Source organism: Rhinolophus sinicus, linkage group LG14 (assembly GCF_036562045.2).
Source record: "Rhinolophus sinicus isolate RSC01 linkage group LG14, ASM3656204v1, whole genome shotgun sequence".
Taxonomy (NCBI): domain Eukaryota; kingdom Metazoa; phylum Chordata; class Mammalia; order Chiroptera; family Rhinolophidae; genus Rhinolophus; species Rhinolophus sinicus.
Genome location: NC_133763.1, coordinates 53,093,998 through 53,114,316, shown reverse-complemented (window position 1 = coordinate 53,114,316; position 20,319 = coordinate 53,093,998). Strand labels below are relative to the sequence as shown.

The 20,319-nt window shown below is 47.7% G+C and overlaps 2 protein-coding genes across 2 annotated transcripts in view; one reads left to right on the top strand and one right to left on the bottom strand.

The window, feature by feature from the left end:
* Positions 1 to 4,907, bottom strand: part of TDRD10 (tudor domain containing 10) — a 31,439-nt gene extending 26,532 nt beyond the window's left edge. Inside the window, exon 1 of the mRNA XM_019711893.2 lies at positions 4,539 to 4,907. The gene's annotated coding sequence lies outside the window, so the exon portion shown is untranslated. The remainder of the gene's footprint in view (positions 1 to 4,538) is intronic.
* A 229-nt stretch (positions 4,908 to 5,136) lies between these two features.
* SHE (Src homology 2 domain containing E) lies at positions 5,137 to 19,903 on the top strand. Its single transcript, XM_074318821.1, has 6 exons — positions 5,137 to 6,166; positions 8,355 to 8,481; positions 15,177 to 15,485; positions 16,821 to 16,977; positions 17,395 to 17,514; positions 18,784 to 19,903. Exons 1-6 carry the CDS (start codon positions 5,561 to 5,563, stop codon positions 18,968 to 18,970), a joined length of 1,506 nt encoding a protein of 501 aa, XP_074174922.1. The 5' UTR covers positions 5,137 to 5,560; the 3' UTR covers positions 18,971 to 19,903.
* Positions 19,904 to 20,319: the final 416 nt, after the last annotated feature.

The window sequence follows — 20,319 nt, the reverse complement described above, 5'->3', positions numbered from 1 at the left end:
CTCACCTGTGCTTCTGACTGGCTAGCGATTGGAAGTTCCCGAAACCCCCTCCTGGGGAATCACTCAATTTACTAGGGCGGCTCACAGATTTCAGAGAAATATTTTCTTCCTAGATGACTAGTTTATTATGAAAGGATGTAACTCAGGAGCAGCCAGCTAGAAGAGATGCACAGGGCTAGGTGTGCGGGAAGGGCACAGAGCTTCCATGCCCTCTCCAGGGGCGCCACTCTCCCCAAATGTCACGTGTTCACCAACCCGGAAGCTCTCCGAACCCTGTCCTTTGAGTTTTATGGAGGTCGCACTATATAGACATGACTGATTAAATCACTGGGCACTGGCAATTGATTCGATGTCCTGCCTGTCTTCCCTTCCCAGAGATGGGGCAGAAAGAAGCGGGGAGGATGGAAAGAAAGCTCCAACCCTCTAATCCCATGGTTGGGTCCCCTGGCAACCATTCCCCTTCTTCACTACCTGGGGGCTTCCCAAAAGTCACCTGATTAACATAACAAAAGACACCTTTGTTGTTCTCCTCACTTAGGAAATTCCAAGAGTTTCAGGAGCTCTGTGCCAGGAACCCAAGAAGCCCAACTACAAACCGTGTTTCCCTGAAAATAAGACCTAGCTGGACAATCAGCTCTCATTCATCTTTTGGAGCAAAAATTAATATAAGACCTAGTCTTATTTTACTATAATGTAAGACCGGGTCTACAGTATAATGTAATAATATAAAATATTCTATAACGTAATATAATACCGGCTCTTACAGAAGACCAGCCCTTATATTAATTTTTGCTCCAAAAGTCGCATTAGAGCTGATTGCCTGGCTAGGTCTTATTTTCAGGGAAACACGGTATTCCTTATTATAATTGTGGATGATAAAGGGGCCACATACTAAACCCGACAAGCTCAGGGGAGGCTGCATGGCAGGCCCTACGAATTTAGAGACCGATAGCAACCACACAGGATGGTCTGAACATAAAAATTCCTAACCAAATCGGGCCATGGCAGGTAGCTAGACCTGCAGCTTCCTCGACAGAGTTCAATCTTTACCTAAGTGAGCCTGACTATCGCCTTCTTGCACCTAGGATAACATACTTGTACCTTTGGAATGCCAGAGTCATCTTTTCCAGACCCCTCAGGGCACAGCCACCAGCACCGGACCACAGAGCCCCTCACTGTTATCTTGTCCCCCAAATCCCATCTCCATGTGCTGTAAATGTTATTAACTATCCTGCACCCAACAATGTAAAAATAGTGTCTCTCCCTTTTACTTTCATCCAATCCCAGAGGTCCCCCCTTTGCTTTCTCCTATCTCCCTAATCTACCGCCCATGGATTCCATGTAACCCCCTTGGTCTCTCTTGATTCTAATGTATAAAATAAGCTGCAAAACTGCCATTTTCGGGAGCGTTTTCTCCATCTGTTGAGATTTTTGCTTCCTGGCGGTTATCGTCAGTGTAGCTCAATAAACTCTTAAAAATTCTCTACAGGTTTGGATGTTTCTTATGTCAACATAAACACACTACCACACCTGTGAACATGTTAGTTTCGTGGCAAGGGGGAAGTAAGACTGCAGATGGAATTACGGTGGCCAATCAGCTGACCTTAAAATAGAGATTACCTAGGTGGGCCCAATGTAGTAATCACAGGAGTCCTTAGACGTGGAATAGGGAGGCAGAAGAGTCAGAGACGTAACAGCTGAAGATTAACGCAATGCATTATGGGAGGAACTTGACTTCTGTCCCTGGCTTTGAACACAGCAGAGGAAGGGGCTACCAGCCAGGGAATGAAGGCGGCCTCTAGAGGCTGGAAAAGGCAAGGAAAAGATTCTCCCCTGGAGCCTTCAGAAGCAGCCAGCCCTGCTGACGCCTGCTTTTAGCCCAGTGAGACGTGTGTCAGACTTCTGACCTACTGAACTGGGGGTTGCATTGTTTAAGCCACAAAACAAGTGGTAATTTGTTACAACAGCAAATAGAAAATACAGGTGACATGAGCAACTTTAAAACCACCTCCACCCCTGCACGGTGGCCAGCCTGCAGCTCGAATGGGGTTAGAGGGATGTGCCTCTGAGTCCTGCCCAGAGACCTTTTATCTGTCAAGTGGGAATCAAAACGCCCTAGGTCAGGAGGATGAGGTGTGGTTGAGCTTAAAGTACTCGCCTGTGCGAAGAGCTCGATAAATGGTAGCCTTGGGTCTTTTCTTGGATTGCACTGTCCTTTCCCATGACCCTGTGGAGTATTATCTTCCTATTTTATAGATGCGAAGGGCAAAGCTCAAGGACATCAAATGATTTGCTTAAGATTATTAAAAATACTGAGGTACTCGGGTCTGTGATTCCGGAGCCTGGGTTCTTTTCCTACAGATAAGAAGGCTGTCAAAGCAATTTTAAAGTTTTTTTTTCCCCTTACTTTATGAGAAATATAAATTAAAACATTAAATTTTAAAAGAAAATGGTGACGCTTTCCTCTAAATTCTTCCCAGCTGTGGGAGGAAACAACCACTTTAGCTGCAACTAAATTTAAATAGAACTAAAAGCGATTAAGATAATTAAAACACATAAGTATGGATCAATAAAAAGAGGTTTATGGGCAGAATCAGGGCTATGGATGTTAGTTCCAATTTCCTGGTGATCCCCAGAAAAGTCTGCAGGGTCTGGAACCGGGCAAGCACCAACACCTCCCAAGCAAAGGCCCAGCGTGAATCTTTCAAAGATGCCATTACGGGCCTGTCAGATGCTAAACAGCTAATACACATCCTCTCATTCAATCCTCACAGAGATGCTAGGAGCTAGACACTATTACCCCATTGTACAGATCAAGTCCTGGAGGCTCAGAAATGATAGCCTGCTAATTTGTCTAAAATCATTTAATCTCCATAAAATCAATTAAAGGAGAAGTCATGAGCTTCCACTCTCGTGCTTGGTCTCGAGAAGTGTCTTATTTGTGTGTTTTCTTTAAAACAAACAAGCAAACAATACAAAAAGAGCTCGTACAACTCAGTAACAAGATAAACCAATTAAACAGTGGGCAAATAACCTGATAAGACATTTTTCCAAAGACATACAAGGGGCCAATAAGCACATGAAAAGATGCTCATTAGGGAAATGCCAATCAAACCCACAGTGACACCACTTCACACCCACTAGGATGGCTATGATAAAAAAGGAAGATAATAGAGAAGTGGGAAACTTCATGTTGCCGGTGGGAAAGCAAAACGACACAGGCACTTTGCAAAACAGTTTGGCAGTTTCTCAACAAGTTCAACAGAGATTTCCGCGCAACCCAGCATTTCCACTCCTGGGTATGTATCTACTTAAGAGAAATTGAAACACATGTCCACACAAAGACTTGCTCATAAGTGTCACCGCAGCACTGTCTGTAATAGCAAAAAGTGGAAACAACCCAAATGTCCAACAACTCACGTATGAATGGATAATTAAATGTTGGATACCTGTGCAGTGGAATATTATTCGGCCATGAAAAGGGAATGGAGTATTAATAAATGCTACAACATAGATGAATCTCAAAACCATGCTGCCAAGAGAAATAAATCAGATACAAAGGCCACATATTGTATGAATCCACTGACAAGAAAAGTCCAAAACAGACAAATCTGTAGAGACAGAAAGTAGATCAGTAGCTGCCTGGGGCGGGGAGGGGGATTGCTGAGGGGCACAAGGTTTCGTTTTGGGGTAACGGAAAAGTCCTAAATGAGATTGTGGTGGTGGTTGTACTGTAAATGCAGTAAATACCTTTAAATTGTATGCTTAAAACAGGTGAATTTTATGGTGCGTAAATTACAACTCAATATAAGCTTTCTGTTTGGTAAAATATACATTTTCGAGAACGGCTCGTGTAAGCAAGCATTTCTTTTGCCATTCCAGCTCACAAACCACCATTCACACAAATGAAGTGATGGGTGGCTTGTATGTGAGGGTCTAGAACAGGGGTGTCCAAACTGCGGCCCACGGGTCAACTGCGGCCCGTGGGCCAACTGCGGTCCGCAATCCATTGTTAATTGGCCCGCAGCAAATTCCAAAACTATATTTAGTTTACTTAAATAAACCAGGTGAGGCAATACTTACTACACCTGGAGTGAGTGGCCCAGCTGTTTGTGTATTTTACCGCATATCGCTCTTGGTAAAAACGTTGAAAAAAGTTTGGACACCTCTGGTCTAGAACTACTGCGTGAGCCTCTGCTGCACGTTTAGTTTAAGCTAAAAAGTTTTGAAATTGCTTCCAAAGGGAGGGGGATGGCAGAGGCATCTTTAAACCTAAGTGCCCCACAGTTCTGCACAAAGAGCTCCCCATCAGTCAGCGTCAGCACCCCAGCGTCAGTCTCTGAGGTCCACTCCCACCCATCGTCCCACCACAAAATCCCGCAAATCCCTGCCGCAAGTAAGCGACCAGCCCCGGCTGTAACCGCGCGCCCTGCCACCCTGGCGTGGAAATGGGGGTGCCGTTTCCACAACCGCCTCCCAACGCCCCGTCCTCGCCACCCCTCGCCCGTAGCCCGGGGCCTGAAACCAACAAGCCGTACCTCTCCTGGGTCAGGTTCGTCCACTCCGCAGCCCCAACGCCGGCCTTCGCGCTTTCTCCCTAAGCGCCCTGCGAGGCGCGGGGCGGGCCGCTTCCCCGCAACCAATCCCCGGGCGGCGGCGGCCCCGGAGGGCGGGAAGAGCGTGGTCCTCGGGGCGCGGGGCGGTGCTCCCGGGAGTGTAACTGCACGAGTGCGGAGCGAGCGAGCGCTGCCTCTGCGTCCACTCTCAGTACGCACTCCACACAAACACCCCCAAAATAGCGTTTGCAGAGATCGTGGATGGAGCGGACCCCGCGCGCCTGGCTCTCTGGGGAGCCATCAGGCCGCTTCCCGGGTGCGAGCGGTGCACGTGGCGCACCCTGGGCACATTTGAAGGCAGCGCTCGGCTTGGTTCAGATGGAAGGCTATTCGTGCAGAAGTGGGGGGCTCTAAGCTCGGGGGCGCGGCCAGCCAGCACGTGCAACTGCTGCCACCTACTCCCGAACGCGCACCCCCAGACCCGCCCCTGCAGAGGCGTCCACTCTGCCACCCCCGGATATGGGCGGGAGGTGGCAGGGCTGGGAGGCGCCACCGCCCAGGGGAGGGGCGCACGGAGGGGGGGGCGGCCCATCGTCCGTCCACCGTCTGTCGCGGCGCCGGGGACACTCCTGCCGCCTCCGCTCCGTGCCCTCTCATCCCTGGGAGTGTGGGCAGGGTTGTCCGGGGGCTTCCGTGGGCCCGGCCTCTCCCACTCCGGGAGGAAAACGCAGGGGAAGCCCCCGGCGCCCGGCGCCTCCGGAGAGTCGCGGAGGTCCCGGGCGGTGCAGGCGCTGAAGACGAGCCCGGGCGGGGCCCCGGTGCGTAGTGCCTGTCGCCGTCCGTGTCCGGAGCGGCGGCCTGTGCCCGCCCGCTCGGCGCCCCGGGCCCCCCGCCCTGGTCCAGAGGGGCCCCACCCTGTCGGGCGTGGGCGACGGCCGGCGGGGGACGCGCGGAGCAGCCGTCGCGGGGTCTCGCCGCGGCCTCCAGCGCCCCAGCCCCGGGGAATGCAGTGGCCCCCGGCCCCTGGCGCCTCTCCGTGTCTGGGCTGGGCCTCCTCGCTCGCCTGCTCCGCGGCCACGACGCTCCTGAGTAGCGCCGGCCGGGCCCCCCTCATGGCGGCCAAGTGGTTCAAGGAGTTTCCCCTGAACCTGAAGACCGTGTCGGAGCGGGCCAAGCCCGGCGGCGGTGGGGGCGGCAAGCTGCGCAAGAACTCGGAGGCGGGCGGCGCGGGGCCCACCCCGGGCAAGGGCCGCAAGAACTCCGCCGCCGAGCTAGGGGGCGGCAGGGCCGGCGTCGGACCCCCCAAGGACAGCCGGCTGTCCCGCGACAGCCTGCAGGGGCTGATTCAGGCCGCCGCGGGCAAGGGCCGCAAGAACTCCCGGACCACCGACGAGGAGCCCCACCGAGGCGCGGCCAAGAGCTCCGGCTGCAGCACCTACATCAACAGGCTCATCAAAGTGGACACTCAGGAGAAGAACGGGAAGGGCAGCTACCCCAGTAGCAGCAGCAGTAGCACCAGTAGCAGCAGCAGCTCGTCCTCGGCGTCCTCTTCCCCTTCCACCCTGGGCCCCGAGCTGGACAAGGGCAAGACCACTAAGCAGCAAGACACGGTAAGAATACAGCCTCCCTGGACCACCTCTCCCTGCTGCAGCGGATGCCGGGAAGGAGCGCAGGAAACCTGCTAAGCCCTGGGGTTCCTTATGCCTCCGGGAAGCTGAGGGTGCGTTTCCCTCTCGAACACTTGGTGACTCCTCTAAATGTTCATTCCAAATCATTCGAATTTTTTTTTTTTTAATGCTCATTCTAGGGATGGGAACTTTGCAGAAATGTACTGTCGATTTCATTTTGTCAGCAGTTTAGAAGAGTAATTGAGATGTTCCTGCTTTGTTCAGTTGGACCTCTATGTAGATATGGTTTATTTTAATTTCCACATGCAGGGCAGTTATAAAGCTAGGCGGTGTGTAACTGTAGCGCTTGAGCAGAAAGAATGGTAATCTCTAAACTGTCTAAGTATGGATTTCAAAGCTTCAAGGAAGGGGTTGGTCAGCCCCCTGCTCTGCTAGTTTGGAAGCTCCATCCTTTGCAGTTCCCCCTATAAAGGGTTTCTCAGAGCTTCACTAGCACCCCAAGGTTACAGCACGTGACCATGTGTTGTGCAGCCGCCATTGCATTAGGGGCACAGAACAGGACAAGGAAATGCCCTCAGGAAAACTGCAGATCTGGAGAGCAGAGCTGCTGCTCGCACACCCGAGGTTTTCTGGGTGCTGTCCAATGAGGCAGTCAGGAAAAGGTGTGTGAGATGTGAAGAGACTCACTCCATTCTTAAAGAGATGAGTTGGCTGTTCGTTCTAAATCCGCTCTTCTGTGCTAAAAGGGGAGAGAGATGAGTTCAAATAGAGCTTTCAGACTCCAGCCCAGGCAGTCACTTCCTGTCCTGGGAACTTTAATTTTCTCTTGCCCTGCTGCAAACATGCTGCCTGTCTGGATCAAGTCAGAAGCCACTAGTGCAGACCATGTGTGTCTGCACTGGGCATTTCTGCTCATTCCTCCATTCATTTCTTCCACAGACATTTACAGCATGCCTAGCCTGTGCCAGGCACTGGGGGGGGAGTCATGGAATGACGGCTGAGGACCCAGTCCGTCCAGATATTAGTCAGTAATCTACCTGACCGACTAGATCGAAAGCACCTTGTAGTTGGGGGCTGTGCACCGCGTTTCCTCACTGTACGCTGGGAATGCAGTACACAGGGTGGGCAGCCAGGAGAATGGAGTCGAGGAGTGAGTGGTAATCCCAGCCCCGGGCAGTGGTTGCCTGGTTATTTTCGCGGTCATCACTTCTGGACGTCTGAGTTTCTTAGGCCATCTCCTCCCAGGTGGAGGGCTCTCATCTAGGCTGCCCCCTCGTCCTGGCTCCTCCCCGTTTATTTAAATTCTTCTTGCCAGCTCCAGTGGTCCTGCTCCGTGAGCTTTCTGGAGAATGTAATCAGAGATTGTGGACCAGGGCCTGGGGCTTCCTCCAGAGAAGGGTGCCTTGACCCCCAACATTGCCACCTGGCTGCTACAGAACAGAACTACTACACACACGCCACCGTCCAGGCCCCCTTGTATTTGGGGAAGGATTGTTGCTTTCTGACACAAATACTGATCAAAACTCTGTCTGAATGTAGCCCATGAGAATCAGTCCACCTGTGAATTATTGAACGTGGAACTCCCACAATACTGTCTAGTTTTGACGTATTTCTTAGGCTTCTTCTTATGAGGACTTTCTCTTTAGAGCTGTTACAAATTCCTTGGGGACAAGAAGCAGGTTTTGGTCTTATTTTGACTCCCTAGCCAGTGCTGGTGGACGTGCAGTGGTCGCTGGGTGACTGACTGACGTGCCATGAGTATATTGCTCAGCTGGGTGGCATTTAAAAGACCAAAGTCATGGGGAAGGTGGTAGACCAGAGTTCATCTTTTTTATGCTGTAAAGCTATAGACATCCCCCACCCCCCACCTCCCACCCCTGCCACCCTTTAACCCAGCAAATGCTTTATTGCTTAGGGAGAGAAAAAGAGGTGAAAACAACCCTGGGGATCAGCAGAGTTTAGATGAATGGCTGACAATCAATTATACTACAAAAAAAACAGTTATGTGTGCAGCTGGGTGACTAACAAGCTCAAGTTCAAAAGGTGTCCAGAACTGATTGGAGATTTTGACCTCTTCTCAGATCAGCAGGTTGTCAGTAGCCATTTTGATACCGCTGCCCTTCTGGTGTGTGACTATTCTCAGCAACTCTCCCCTCTGGTTCTTTCGCAGGTCATCATTTTAGAAGACTACGCTGACCCGTATGATGCCAAAAGGACAAAAGGTCAAAGGGACGCAGAGAGAGTAGGAGAGAATGACGGTTACATGGAACCCTACGATGCACAGCAAATGATAACAGGTTTGTAACCAGGAGCTGCTTAGTAGGGGCTGAAATCTCACACTCACTGGGAATGTGTAAAATAGTAACTGCTGTATATTTGGGGACAAGGGTGCAAAACATTTTGAACCAGATCCTGCTGACCGGTAGGACCAGAATTGAACCCCAAAACTAAGGTCAGATATCTAGTGAACTTCCTTTATGGTTTGTATCCTTCAGTTTTAGAATTTGCAGGGATCTTGAAAGCTTTTCTAAGTCTATGTAAACTGACACTTGTGAGTTTGCAGAGCCGCTCAGACTGTGATCTTTAGTTTTAAGATGTTTATATACATTTCCTGGCTACTTTCAAAGCTTTGACATTCATAACGGGAGTCATAAATCATTACCGAGGACGATTAAATACTTAAAAGGATCTTAAATTGTTAAGAGATGCAAACATGACGTGGTCCTCTGTCTTATACTAGAACATTGATTTCTCAACAAGCTCTACAATGTTGGAACAAAAACATTGATTCCTAAGAAATGATTCCTAAATACTGGCATAGGCCATGCCACTCAAGGCCAACCTCCTAAAACCAAAGCCGACAATCTTTCAAGTCAAAGCAATTCTGACTTGTGACCCAGGCAATCGTTTTTGGTATATAACTTTTCTCTTTCCTTCCCTAATTCTCTTAAGCTGGTGTAAACGACGCTTAAACATAATACATTTACTAATTATTTAGCTTTGTGGATTTTAGAACCAATTAGTCATTCTCCTCATTTTCCTTAAGCATTCTTTAATCCGTAACAAGAAATGCAGTTTCTGCATGCCGGCTGGAGGGAGTCTGGTTGGAGTGCCATGGGTTTCATGCCTGGGAAATAATCAGTCACATATCAAAGACTGTCTCTTCTGTTTCAAAACTGATTGAAAAGCTGTCAAGCCCAGGCTCCGTGAGCATAGTCTCAGAAGACTTGAGCAGAAGGGTAATCACCCTAGAAGGATCGAGACAGGCTTCAGGAAGAAAACGCGCTGTCACAGGAAGCGCTGCTCTGTTCCCTGCGCTCTGCTTGCAGAGATAAGGCTCAGGCTTGGGGAGGGTGTACCCTGGCCAGGCTGTGACCCTGAAGGTCACTGGACTGTGACCTCGAACGAAATCTGTGAATGAAGGGAAGTGAAAATGAACTTAGTCAGAATTTTAAAAAATATCAGAGGCTTGAAAGGAAAAGAGGGGGAAAGATTTACTTCTCCATAAAATTGAGGAAAAAGGATATTCTAAACGAAATAATGCTTCATTTTGATTCACCCTTCTGTGACCTTGGGTTTTTATTCCTCTCTTTCTCTTTAACTGGAATTAGTAGTGATAATAGAGAAAGTGCTGTGCTTTTTAAAAATGATTTTTTTCCGTATAATCCCCACCAAATTCTGTAAGCTAGGGGACTGCGATGCTATGCCCTTGTTACAAGGTCAAAAAGAATCTGACTTGCCTATGATGCTCACAGAACTTGTTAAGACAGAGCAGAAAGAGAAACCAGACTGCCCCACTCCAGATGCGGTGGTCTGCTTCCTATACCCAGCTGTCTCAGGACACATTAAATGATGTATGCAAAAGCACTTTGAATTTCACACACAATAAGGCACTTTGCCACGGAGACTCACAAAGGGTATAGTGAAAAGTCAAAATTGTCCAACATGAAATAAAGGCAATAGTAATAACTAGCATTTAATATTCAAGCACTTATTAAGTTTCAAGCTCCGTTTTGTACAGTTTACATAAATAAATTCATTTAGAAACATAAAAGTCAGTGCATTCAATTGGATTTACATTTTAAAATTACTAACTCTTTTTTCAATTACCAGCTTTTTTCTTTGCTCTTTTAAAAAATATTGGTGAATTTTAAAGTTTCTCCACTTAAAATATATATCAAAAAGCACCTTCTCAATCAATGTGGAGAATATACCTCTTAGTCTACCCGTACATTACACAGCTGGACAGAATAACAGGAAGTGAGTTTATCGGAAACTGGAAATAAAAGATTTGCTGCTGGGTTTTTTTTTGGTGTTTTTTTTTAAGCCTTTTTACTTTTTTTCAGTTTGCTTCTTGTGTGATTTGTTGTCAGGTCCAAGTTCAGAAATGTCCCATATTTCTTGAGAAACATTAGGGATTTCTTTTTAGTTGGTTTCAGCATTTCTGCAGGAGAAGGAGATGGTACTAACGAATGATTTAACTGTGGAACACGCAGCCTCTGTCCTGCGTTTTTAATGCCTGTGAAGTGGGAACAGTATGCCTGATTTTAACACTATCTTGGGTGTGTAGAACACTGTTCATGACGTTATAACATCCAACAGATATTTCTTGACTACATATGTATCAGGCCCTGTGCTGGGCTCTGGGCATACAGGGAACAAGACCCACATGACCTTATGGACCTCACAGCCCAGGGGCTAACAGACCTACCACCAATACAGAAGAAAGTATGTCATTGACACGTGTGGTAAGTGCCATGAAGTAGAGAATAAGAATCACAGTCTGCCTCGGAACAGGAAGAAACAGATTCAGAGGCATTGAGTACTTTCCTGTGGCCACAAAACTGGGACCCAAGCTCCCTGGGTCCCTCCTAGAACTTTGCTCTTTTAAAAGCTAAGAATTTATACATTTATGAATACGTTCTCTCTTAGATTTAGTCAAAGGATTGTTCATTAAAAGATATGACTTTGAATGCACAGCAATAGATAACATAAAGCTCTTTGTTGCCCTGCTAAACTCGCGGGAACATTACTGCTAAATCGTGGGCAGAAATATTCTGTATAATTTAGCATTATGGGTTTTCGCCACCAAATTAAAACTGAGGCATTGAAAGCAGCCTTAGAACGAAGCTGCCTAACACAGCCCTCATTCAGCGTGAGAATTCCTCCCGCAGCTGGTATCACGCAAGTTGGGCACATGACGACATCCTACAGCCCTAAGAAGCCAGTGTTAGAAGTCTCTGTGTTACAGTTGAGGACACCCAGGTTCACAAAGATGCAGTTATTTGTCCCAGTTACGCAGCTTCCGAGTGGAGACACGAGGTCACTCCGCATGAGGGACTGGGCTCCGGTTGCGACGGTTTCAAAATTTTTTATTGTTGCCTCCGAATGGTTTTTTTTTTTTTTTTTTTTTTTCTTTCTCTTTTTTTTTTTTATTAATTAGTTTCAGGTGCACAAGACAAAGCAAAACTTAGACATTTATCATTTATATCCCTCACACTGTGTGAAAGCCTCCAAATGGTTTTGATGGTTTGTTTAAATAGTGAAATCTAAAGGAGAGTCTCATCGTTCAGGTCTCTTATTTTAAAAGTTTGCCATTATGGAAAAAATAGATATAAGTAGAAGACTGTTTCGGATTTGTCTATCCTTCCCTTGTTAAGCTTAAATTTCAGGACTTCTGTATCTGCTTTTGTTCAGAAAAGTTAAAGTAATTGTAAATCAAAAGCTTGAGCACTGATAAGAGATGTGAGTGAAAAAGTTACCTAACAGCCGTTTCTCTGATTCTAAGAGGAGCATAGAGCTGTCCGAGGCTCTAAGTGTAGAGTTTTGAAAACATAAAATAAATTAGGGGGAAATTGGCATTATAGAAATTATAATGAACATTTTATTTGGGGTGTAAAGTAAGGAATGATACAGACACCTCCGGAGTCAGTATAAAATGGCTCCTCCACTGACTGCTACGTGGCCTCAGTTTATTCACCTGTGATAATGGGGTGACAAGTCTCTCACCCCATCATAAGGCTTCTCTGAGATACTGGGTCTAACACGCCACCCCACCCCCCCCACCCCCCGCCCCAATGAATAGAGCCATCATTTAGACACTCCAAGAGAGAACTCCCTCTTCAAAGAGAATGCTGAACAATTCTGGAGGAATATCAATTGCTAAGTACAAAAATTTACTATAATAAAAGGAAGTCTTAGTCTCCTCCTATGTGTTTAAATGTAAATGGCATAATTATGTGCATTCAGAGTTGGGAATGGGGAAGGGAAAATTTTGAGCCCATGTTACATTCCACGCCCCCCGGCTGTGCGTTAGCTGGTGCAGGTCAGGCCTCGCTTTCTGCAGATGGCTGTTTATCTGCAGCCCGCTGGCCGCATTCTGTCGTCTGCCGGGTAAATGGCCTCTATCGGCAGAGCCAGGGTGTAGTTTCCTCTTGCCATTTCCTCCTTCTCAGGCTCGTTTCCTCTCGGAGCCAGCCCTGCACGTCAGGGGCTAATCTCCCTGCAGGAAGGGTCGCCTCGCAGCCCCACGATTGTTTCTGTTTCTATGGTGCCTCAGGTTGAGGGCAGCCAGGTGTTGGAACGGACTGGAAGGTGACTCCCCTTGAAGGGGCGAAGGGGCCCCTGTACATTCAGCCCCTTTTGTTCCCCCTCATTAAACGTTATTTTAAAAGATGCTAATGCTTTTGCAGGTTTCACCCAATCCCAGGACCACCCCAGGAAGGAACATTCTATGTTGTGTGCTTTCCAGTGTTTGTCCCCGAATTCTAAGTGTGCATACTGCCCAAAGTCAAGGAATGCAAGAACCTCATCTGAAAAGGAAAAATTCAGACACGTGTAATCAGAACTCAAGGTTCTAATCACTGTCCATCGTTTTAACACAAACTTACTGAACTTTCCTTGTGAGCAGGACTCCTTCTGTCTTAAGGTTGGAATAGAGTCTTTTTCTGTTTAGTTCAACAGGGACAGAATTGAGGCGAGGTTTCCCTCTGTGCCAGGCTAAACGGAGGGTCAGCGTAGGCTCCGATCAGAAACTTGAAACTTCTAAATTCATCCTTTGAATTCCTTTGTGTTTTCTCTTTCCTTTTTCTGAGTGCTATAGAAAAGTTCTTTTTTAAAAAGCTCCAGCCTTATCTTAATGGAACCAAGAGCAGAGTATGTTTTGGTTTCTTATTTTCCATAACTCCGTCTAGAATCAGCAGTGAAGAAAAAAAACTGTTGCATTGAAAGTCAGGAGGCTTGGACCAGAGGTGCAGGAGACCTGAGGCAACCCCAGGCACCTTTCCTGGCCTGGGGCCGGGACAGTTCTTCTAGCTACCCTTCTGATGTGGACGCTTTAGATACCCTTCAGATACGCGAGAACACTTCTCCTTGGCATTGCGCTAGCAATGAGAAGATGAGCTTTGGAGAGCAGGAGGCACTGAGAGGGGGACATGGGGACCCAGGAGGTGTGGAGATGCTGTTCAGGCTTCGCTTCTCGTTAGAATCACCTGGGGGAGCTTTTTCAACTCTCACCCCCAGGCGGGACCCCAGCCCAGTTCAGTCAGGGCCTCTAGTGAGAGGACACCATGTCCGTGGCTGAGATGAGATGGGATGTTTGTGTTTGAAAAGGTCCTCTTTGACTGTGACAGGTGGACAGGTTGAAGGCTTCCTGATGGGCATTTAAAAGAACCACATGATGCTTCCATTGGTCCATATCGGCAGCTCTGGTTGTCCAGACTCTACCGGCCAAGGCCTCTGGGCCCCAAGCTGGTTGGGTCAGTCCCTAGACACTGCTGGTTCCTTCCCACAGTGGCTGGCTGGCTGGTTGGCTGTGGTTGGTTGATTTGCATCAAGTTTTTTGCATCCATTTCTAGGCCTCAATCCAGACCATACGTTCTGGCTTATTCCATCCTGTACGCAGTGATGGAGTTATCTTCCAGTGAAACACAAATGTAACGGTCCTTACCTGTTTGAAAACAAGTATAATCATTCTCCATTCCATATGGAACCATGGAAACCTTCTCCTGTTGCGTTTTGAACTTCTGCATTTTGGTGCCTGACCTACTATTCCAGCTTCTCCCACCACCTCTCTCCTCTCCTGGCCTCTGTCCTATGAACTTAGCCCTCAACTCCCCCTTCTGGGAACAAGCCCTTTACGGTTCCCACCTTCGTATCTTCATTCATGCAGCTTCCTCCACTGGAAATAACCTTCTCTATCAAAGTCAATTCATCCTCATTTCTCTTCCACTTGGAGTCAATCCAAGGGTAGTGGTTAAGGGTATGGCTTCTGGAGCCCGACTTCCTGCTTTGGAATCCAGGCTTTGCCACTTACTGCTTTGGGCAATTTCCTTAAACTCTTCATGCTTCGGTCTCTTCTGTAATATCAGGGAAACAATAGTACCCATCCACAGGGTGGTATAAAAATTAGAGTGCACTTAGAATGGTGCTTAATGCATAGTACACCGAAGATAAATGTTAACTGCTATTACTGTTGCTTTTCCACATAACACGTTACGTGTTATTTGTGCATGTCTGGCTTCCCCCACTACGTTAAAACCCCCTAAAAGACAAGAACGCTGTCTAATGTACATAAATACCTCCCTGCAGTGTGTGTGGCCCACTGCTTTGAATTTAGTAAACTCTCCCTTGATTTTTATTAAAATACTTTGCTCTCCGCCTCCTAACAACATTAAAAACTGCAGAGCATCAAACTCAGCGCGACTGGGGGCCAGCTCTGTGGAACAGGTTGCCCCAGGCCACTTCTCTTGTCACAAGCTGCAGGGGCCCCCAGCGGGGCACTTGTCTTCAGATGTGACCCCTGGTCCATGACTTGGTCCCATTATCTGGCTCAGGTGATTGGAGGGGAGAGGTTGTAGGCGCCTTCCAGCAGCTGGGAAGTCACCAGCCCTGTAAAGAACGGACAGTGCGAGGGGAAGAGGTCACTGGGTCAGGTCCCGTGCTTCCATGGCACCTTTCTTTCAAGGTATTGAGTGTGGTGCATGTTTTTCAGAAATTAGACGCCGAGGCTCCAAGGATCCCCTGGTGAAAGCCCTTCAGCTGCTCGACAGCCCCTGCGAGCCCGGGGACACCGGCGCGAAGTCGGAGGCGCCGGCCAAGAGACGGGGTTCCAAGGACCTCCTGGGGAAGCCGCCGCAGCTGTACGACACGCCCTACGAGCCGGCCGCCGACGCGGGCCCCGAGCGGAAGGCGCGGCCGGCGGATGCCCACAGCCGGCTGCCCGCGGACGACGAGCGGCCTGCGGCCGAGTACGAGCAGCCGTGGGAGTGGAAGAAGGAGCAGATCGTGCGGGTGCTGTCAGGTGAGGGGCGGCGTCGGGGGAGGGGCGGGGAGGGGGGCCCCCCCCCCCCCCCCCCCCCCCCCCCCCCGGCCTTTCAGCCAACGCCACCTTCTTTCTGTCCCTCAGCTGCAAGTCTCTTCCCAAGGAATTTTATGGGGGAACAAAAATTGGGCCTGGCTGGAAGACCCTGACTAAAGAAGAGCCCTTACTGTCGCATTTCTCTTTAATCCTTCTGGGCATCTTTCTTTTCCTTTCTCTTCGCAGTGCCCAACTGTTTTGGAAATGCCTTAAATGACTATTGAAAACCCTTGTCTGACGCCATCTAATTGGGAGCAGTTTTTCCAACTCTTATTTGCTGCCCCTCCCCCCCTCCCCCCCTCCCCCCGCCGCCCCCAAACCCCTTAAAACCCCTATAATTACATGGCAGCACTGGCTTAAGTGGATTACAGGTGAGGGTATTTGGAAAGCTGGATGAAGCCAGCTTTCCTTTTTTTTTTTAGGTCAAAAATAGGAATCAGTTCTTCCAGTGTGAGTTTTTAAAATAACTCAAGAGGAAGCTGATACGTAAGTTGTCAATAGGTATTAAAGGTAATTCTCCTGTTTATCCCAGGACATAGTTTTTCTACTTGGCTGACCACATAATTTCTTTGGCCTTTGATTTAAAAAAATAGGGATGCCTTTTTCCTCTAACAGCAAAACCATGAGAGAAGGTCATATTTTCAGTAGCAAACCTTCCGGTCAGTTTTAGTTTTCGTTTATTCTTGTTTCTCACAAATCTCCATGGGGCACCTGTGTTGTGCTAGGCACTGCTCATTTTCTCTCTCTTCTCTCCAACCTGGATATCTTAGCATCTTTCCAGTAGTTTCTATCCAGTAGTGTCTTTGTGTTTTGGAGTTGATTTTTCTGTTTGTTTCATTATTTCATGGTAAAAACTGTTCATTTGGTTTCATAGAATGAGGCACGCTCTTGCAAGGAATTATCACCTGTAACTGTGTTTAGTCTTTTAATCTAAATATACTAGAACTAAGGTTTGTTATTTTGTTTTTAAAGTACATGCTGAACTATATTCAGGTGGTTTCCTCTCCTTCTCTAAAAGTGTTTTACACTGATAACTAGAAAAAGTAGCCATCGGTGGATGCTCGCAGTGTGGCCAGGTAGCAAAGACAGCAGCTCAGCTGTCCCAGGGTTTTTTGGTGGTGGTTTTTTTTTCCCCCCAGCATGTTTGCAGGGTATGTTAGCTCTTGTTAGAGGGAGGGAAAAGGCTTTCCTAAGCTGACGCAGACCAGGAGGTTTTTTCTTGGAAGTTTACATGGGTTCTTCAAGGACCTCAGCTGTTAACTAGAACATTCCTTCCAGTTCAGTTCGAAGGCTCCGAACGACCTTCCACAAAGGAGGAGACAGCGAGGCAGCATCACCGACAGAAGAGCTGGACCCAGAAGATCCTGAAGCCAGCCCTCTCTGACCACAGCGAGGGGGAGAGAGTGGACCCAGCCCTGCCACTGGAGAAGCAGCCGTGAGTCAGGGCACAGCCGCATAACAAACAGTAGCTGGGAGCTCATTGGTGGCCTGGGTGTGGGCGGAGCACAGCGGCCCATTTTACTTGCTTATTACTTGTCTGGGCGGGGCTTACTGAGGAAAACCCGCTTTCAAAGCCAAGTGCCTTTGTGCACTGCATCCCTAGAACCTGGTGTTTAATCTCCTCCTGTCTAGAGTGAAAACCTTTAAAATGACACTAGCCCTGTTAGCTTCCTTTTGTATGAATAGGTTTTGTGACCCAGGAGTACCCAAATCTGCATTTTGTCTGTCCTGACAGTGAAGCAGGGTCTAGTTGGGGCTGCGGAGCTTCCAGCAGAAGTGCATTTTAAATAACGCCTTATGGAATGATTTCTCTTTTGACGCTCGTGCCATCTCCCGTCTCCCCATTTTTCAGTTGGTATCATGGTGCCATCACCCGGGCTGAGGCTGAGAGTCGACTGCAACCCTGCAAAGAAGCTGGTTACCTGGTTCGAAATAGCGAGTCAGGGACCAGTAGGTACTCCATTGCACTAAAGTGAGTCTGGAAGCCTCATGGGCTCCCCCGTCTGGGTACAGGAGGGGGGTGCGCTGTGACAGTCTTCTTTCGTGGGGAGATGCATAATCCAAAAAAAAGATACCACTTGCAGGTGGTCCACAGGGGCGTGTATTGCCAGAAAATAAGCTGCATTTGCTTGGACAACAGACTATGAAATGCTCTGACTAGAATGCAAAATTGGTATTGGGTAAATACCACTCATTGTCAGTGTACATTAGTCCATTTCTACCTTACATTACCTGGTCTAAAGTAGGTCCTCTGACCAGAGGAATAATTCCTGATAAAAAGGATAATTTCTAACAGGCCAGGTCAGTCGTTCTTCTTTAACTCCCTAGTGTTTGGAGATGTAAATACAGCAAACCCCTTGGTTGTCCAAATGCCAACTGCAATTTTGATAACCTGTTTCTTCTGGTGAAGAAGGAATCGCTGACTTGCTGTTACTCCCCCAGTCTGCACACAGAACATTCGTTTTTTGCCTGGTCGGTCTGGTGGAGCTTGGATCATGGAAATTCTCGGTGCTCCACGAGCTCAGTGGTGCTATATTGGAGGGTCATTGTCAAGGGCCCTAACAGCATTTCCTTCCTGAGGAAGCTGAGCCCCTGCAGCTGAAACAATCAGACTGTGGGGGAAAGAGGTTGGGGCGGGAGGGTGTTTGAGCAGCACAGCTCAGAAAACGGGATAGGCCACCAGATACACAATACCAGGAATAGCTCTGCTCTGTTCCTGAAACTGGGGCTCATGGATTAGATCTTGGAGCCTTTGGTGCCAGCTGTCATTACATATGACCAGGAACAGTCTTTCCAGATTGAGGTGGGATGGGAAACAGGTTGTTACTATTATTATTATTATTATTAACGTATTCTTTGGGGAAGAAAGAAAGAGGAAGCCTTACACTTATCCTTTCAGCCATGACACAGATGGTGAGTTTCAGTCTCACCTTGGTGTCATACTTGGGCGTCAGCAAGTTTGGCAATTTGGGGGCCAGGAAGGACTGGGGTTTGTTTTTTGTTTTGTTTGTCCGGTACCTGATAACGTGTGTGTATCAAGGGTGACACACATTGAGCCGAGGGCTGCGAGGCTCCCAAGAGCTCCACTGGAGTGTTGAATGCATGTGTGCTTGTATATAACGGTTCCAGGAACGGATGAGGACCTGCCCTCCTCTGAATCCTGCTGGGGTTGCTTTCCGGGGGGCGGAGGATCCCCTGCGCGCGCCTTCATGTCTCCGTTTTGATTTCTGTTTTGTTCTAGGACTAGTCAAGGATGCGTCCATATTATAGTGGCTCAGACCAAGGACAACAAGTACACACTGAACCAGATGAGTGCGGTGTTTGACAGCATCCCGGAAGTGGTGCACTATTACTCCAATGAGAAGCTGCCTTTCAAGGGGGCGGAACACATGACCTTACTCTACCCCGTGCATAGCAAGCTGCACTAAGGGTCAGCCACCAAAAGCCCAGCCAGGCCTCTCACATCTCAGAGGGCGTCCATACCCAGCAAGCATCTCAGGGGACAAGGCTGGACGGCACCATCATCATTGGTAGGAAGTGGGGGTCTTTCACTGAGAACTCAGAAAGTCTTTGGCCTGGAATCCATTCCATGACACTTGGTTACTGACCTGTCCCTTTTCTCCTTATTAAGTAGTTCTCCATAAAAAAGTCATAATTTACCAATTGCCTCCACTCTCTGGAGTAGAATGTTCCCAGTAGGGTGTGACCCTCGGGAAAGGTAAGTCAGGAGTCCAGGAATATTAAAAGTTTTCCAGAAATGTGCTAGTTCTTAGCTGGAATGTCTGGTCTCCAAACAAACCAACAAACAGGCTCTTGGCTTTTACATAAGACAGCAGAAAAAGATTGTGTGGACCAGAAAAGCATGTAATGTCGGACCCTTTCTTGGGCAGAAGGAAAGTAAGTGAATAGTGGGCTCCTCAGAGAAAGCTTTCTCGAGTGTCCTGGTTCAGCTCTAGAATTCATGGAAATTCACAACTTGAGGGTCTGGCAAAGGATGATTCTTGCTGGTCACCCTTCTAAGAAAGTTTGTGTTTTCTCCATCTCTGTAGACTTTTGCAACATTTCAGCACATCAGTGATATCAGCGTACATAAGAAGGTTTAAGAATCACCACTATAATTAAACACTGGCATCATTATTATAATTCTGCGTCATAGCATAAAACACAACAAAGATTTCATTTCTGATTTTTAAAAAATCTGAAAATTCACAAGGCTCAACAACTGTTTTCTTATTGGATAATTATACAGAACTTCTGCTACCTTTTGTTTCGTCTTTGTGGAACTGCTTTTAATTTTTGTCCCTAAAATTCAATTTGCTTTGTATTTTTAGAGTAAATTAAAAAATATATATATCACTCTAGGATCTGATTGTATGAACTGGGTCTCTAAAGCCTGCTGTCTCCCGTGCTATATATACAAAGACCGGTTCACACTGTATAAAAATATTTTAAAAGACCGGTTTTCTCCAACTACTACTGCTTAAGCTAGGAAATGAATTTTCATAGTATTGTTACCTTTATGATTTATCACGAACTTTGTTGTCAGTTTACTTACTGTGAAAAAAAACCACGAGAAAGGCCTACTGTGAGAAGACGCCTGTGGTGAGCACGTGTTTCTGTATCCTAGGGTTTGGAATTTGGTTCTCAAAACTGGTCCAGATGCAAATATGCTGACTGTCACCAATGAAAAGTTCACTTCTGCAGCTTCTTTGAAATAACAAAAAGTGTTGATTTGGTTATTTGGGGGGAAAGCGTATCTTTCTAGTTATTAGTCACC

Coding starts and splice junctions, on each gene's coding strand:
- SHE (XM_074318821.1), top strand. CDS start 5,561: ATGCAGTGGCCCCCGGCCCCTGGCGCCTCTCCGTGTCTGGGCTGGGCC. Junction 8,482..15,176: donor TGCACAGCAAATGATAACAG/GTTTGTAACCAG, acceptor CATGTTTTTCAG/AAATTAGACGCCGAGGCTCC. Junction 16,978..17,394: donor CTGCCACTGGAGAAGCAGCC/GTGAGTCAGGGC, acceptor CCCATTTTTCAG/TTGGTATCATGGTGCCATCA.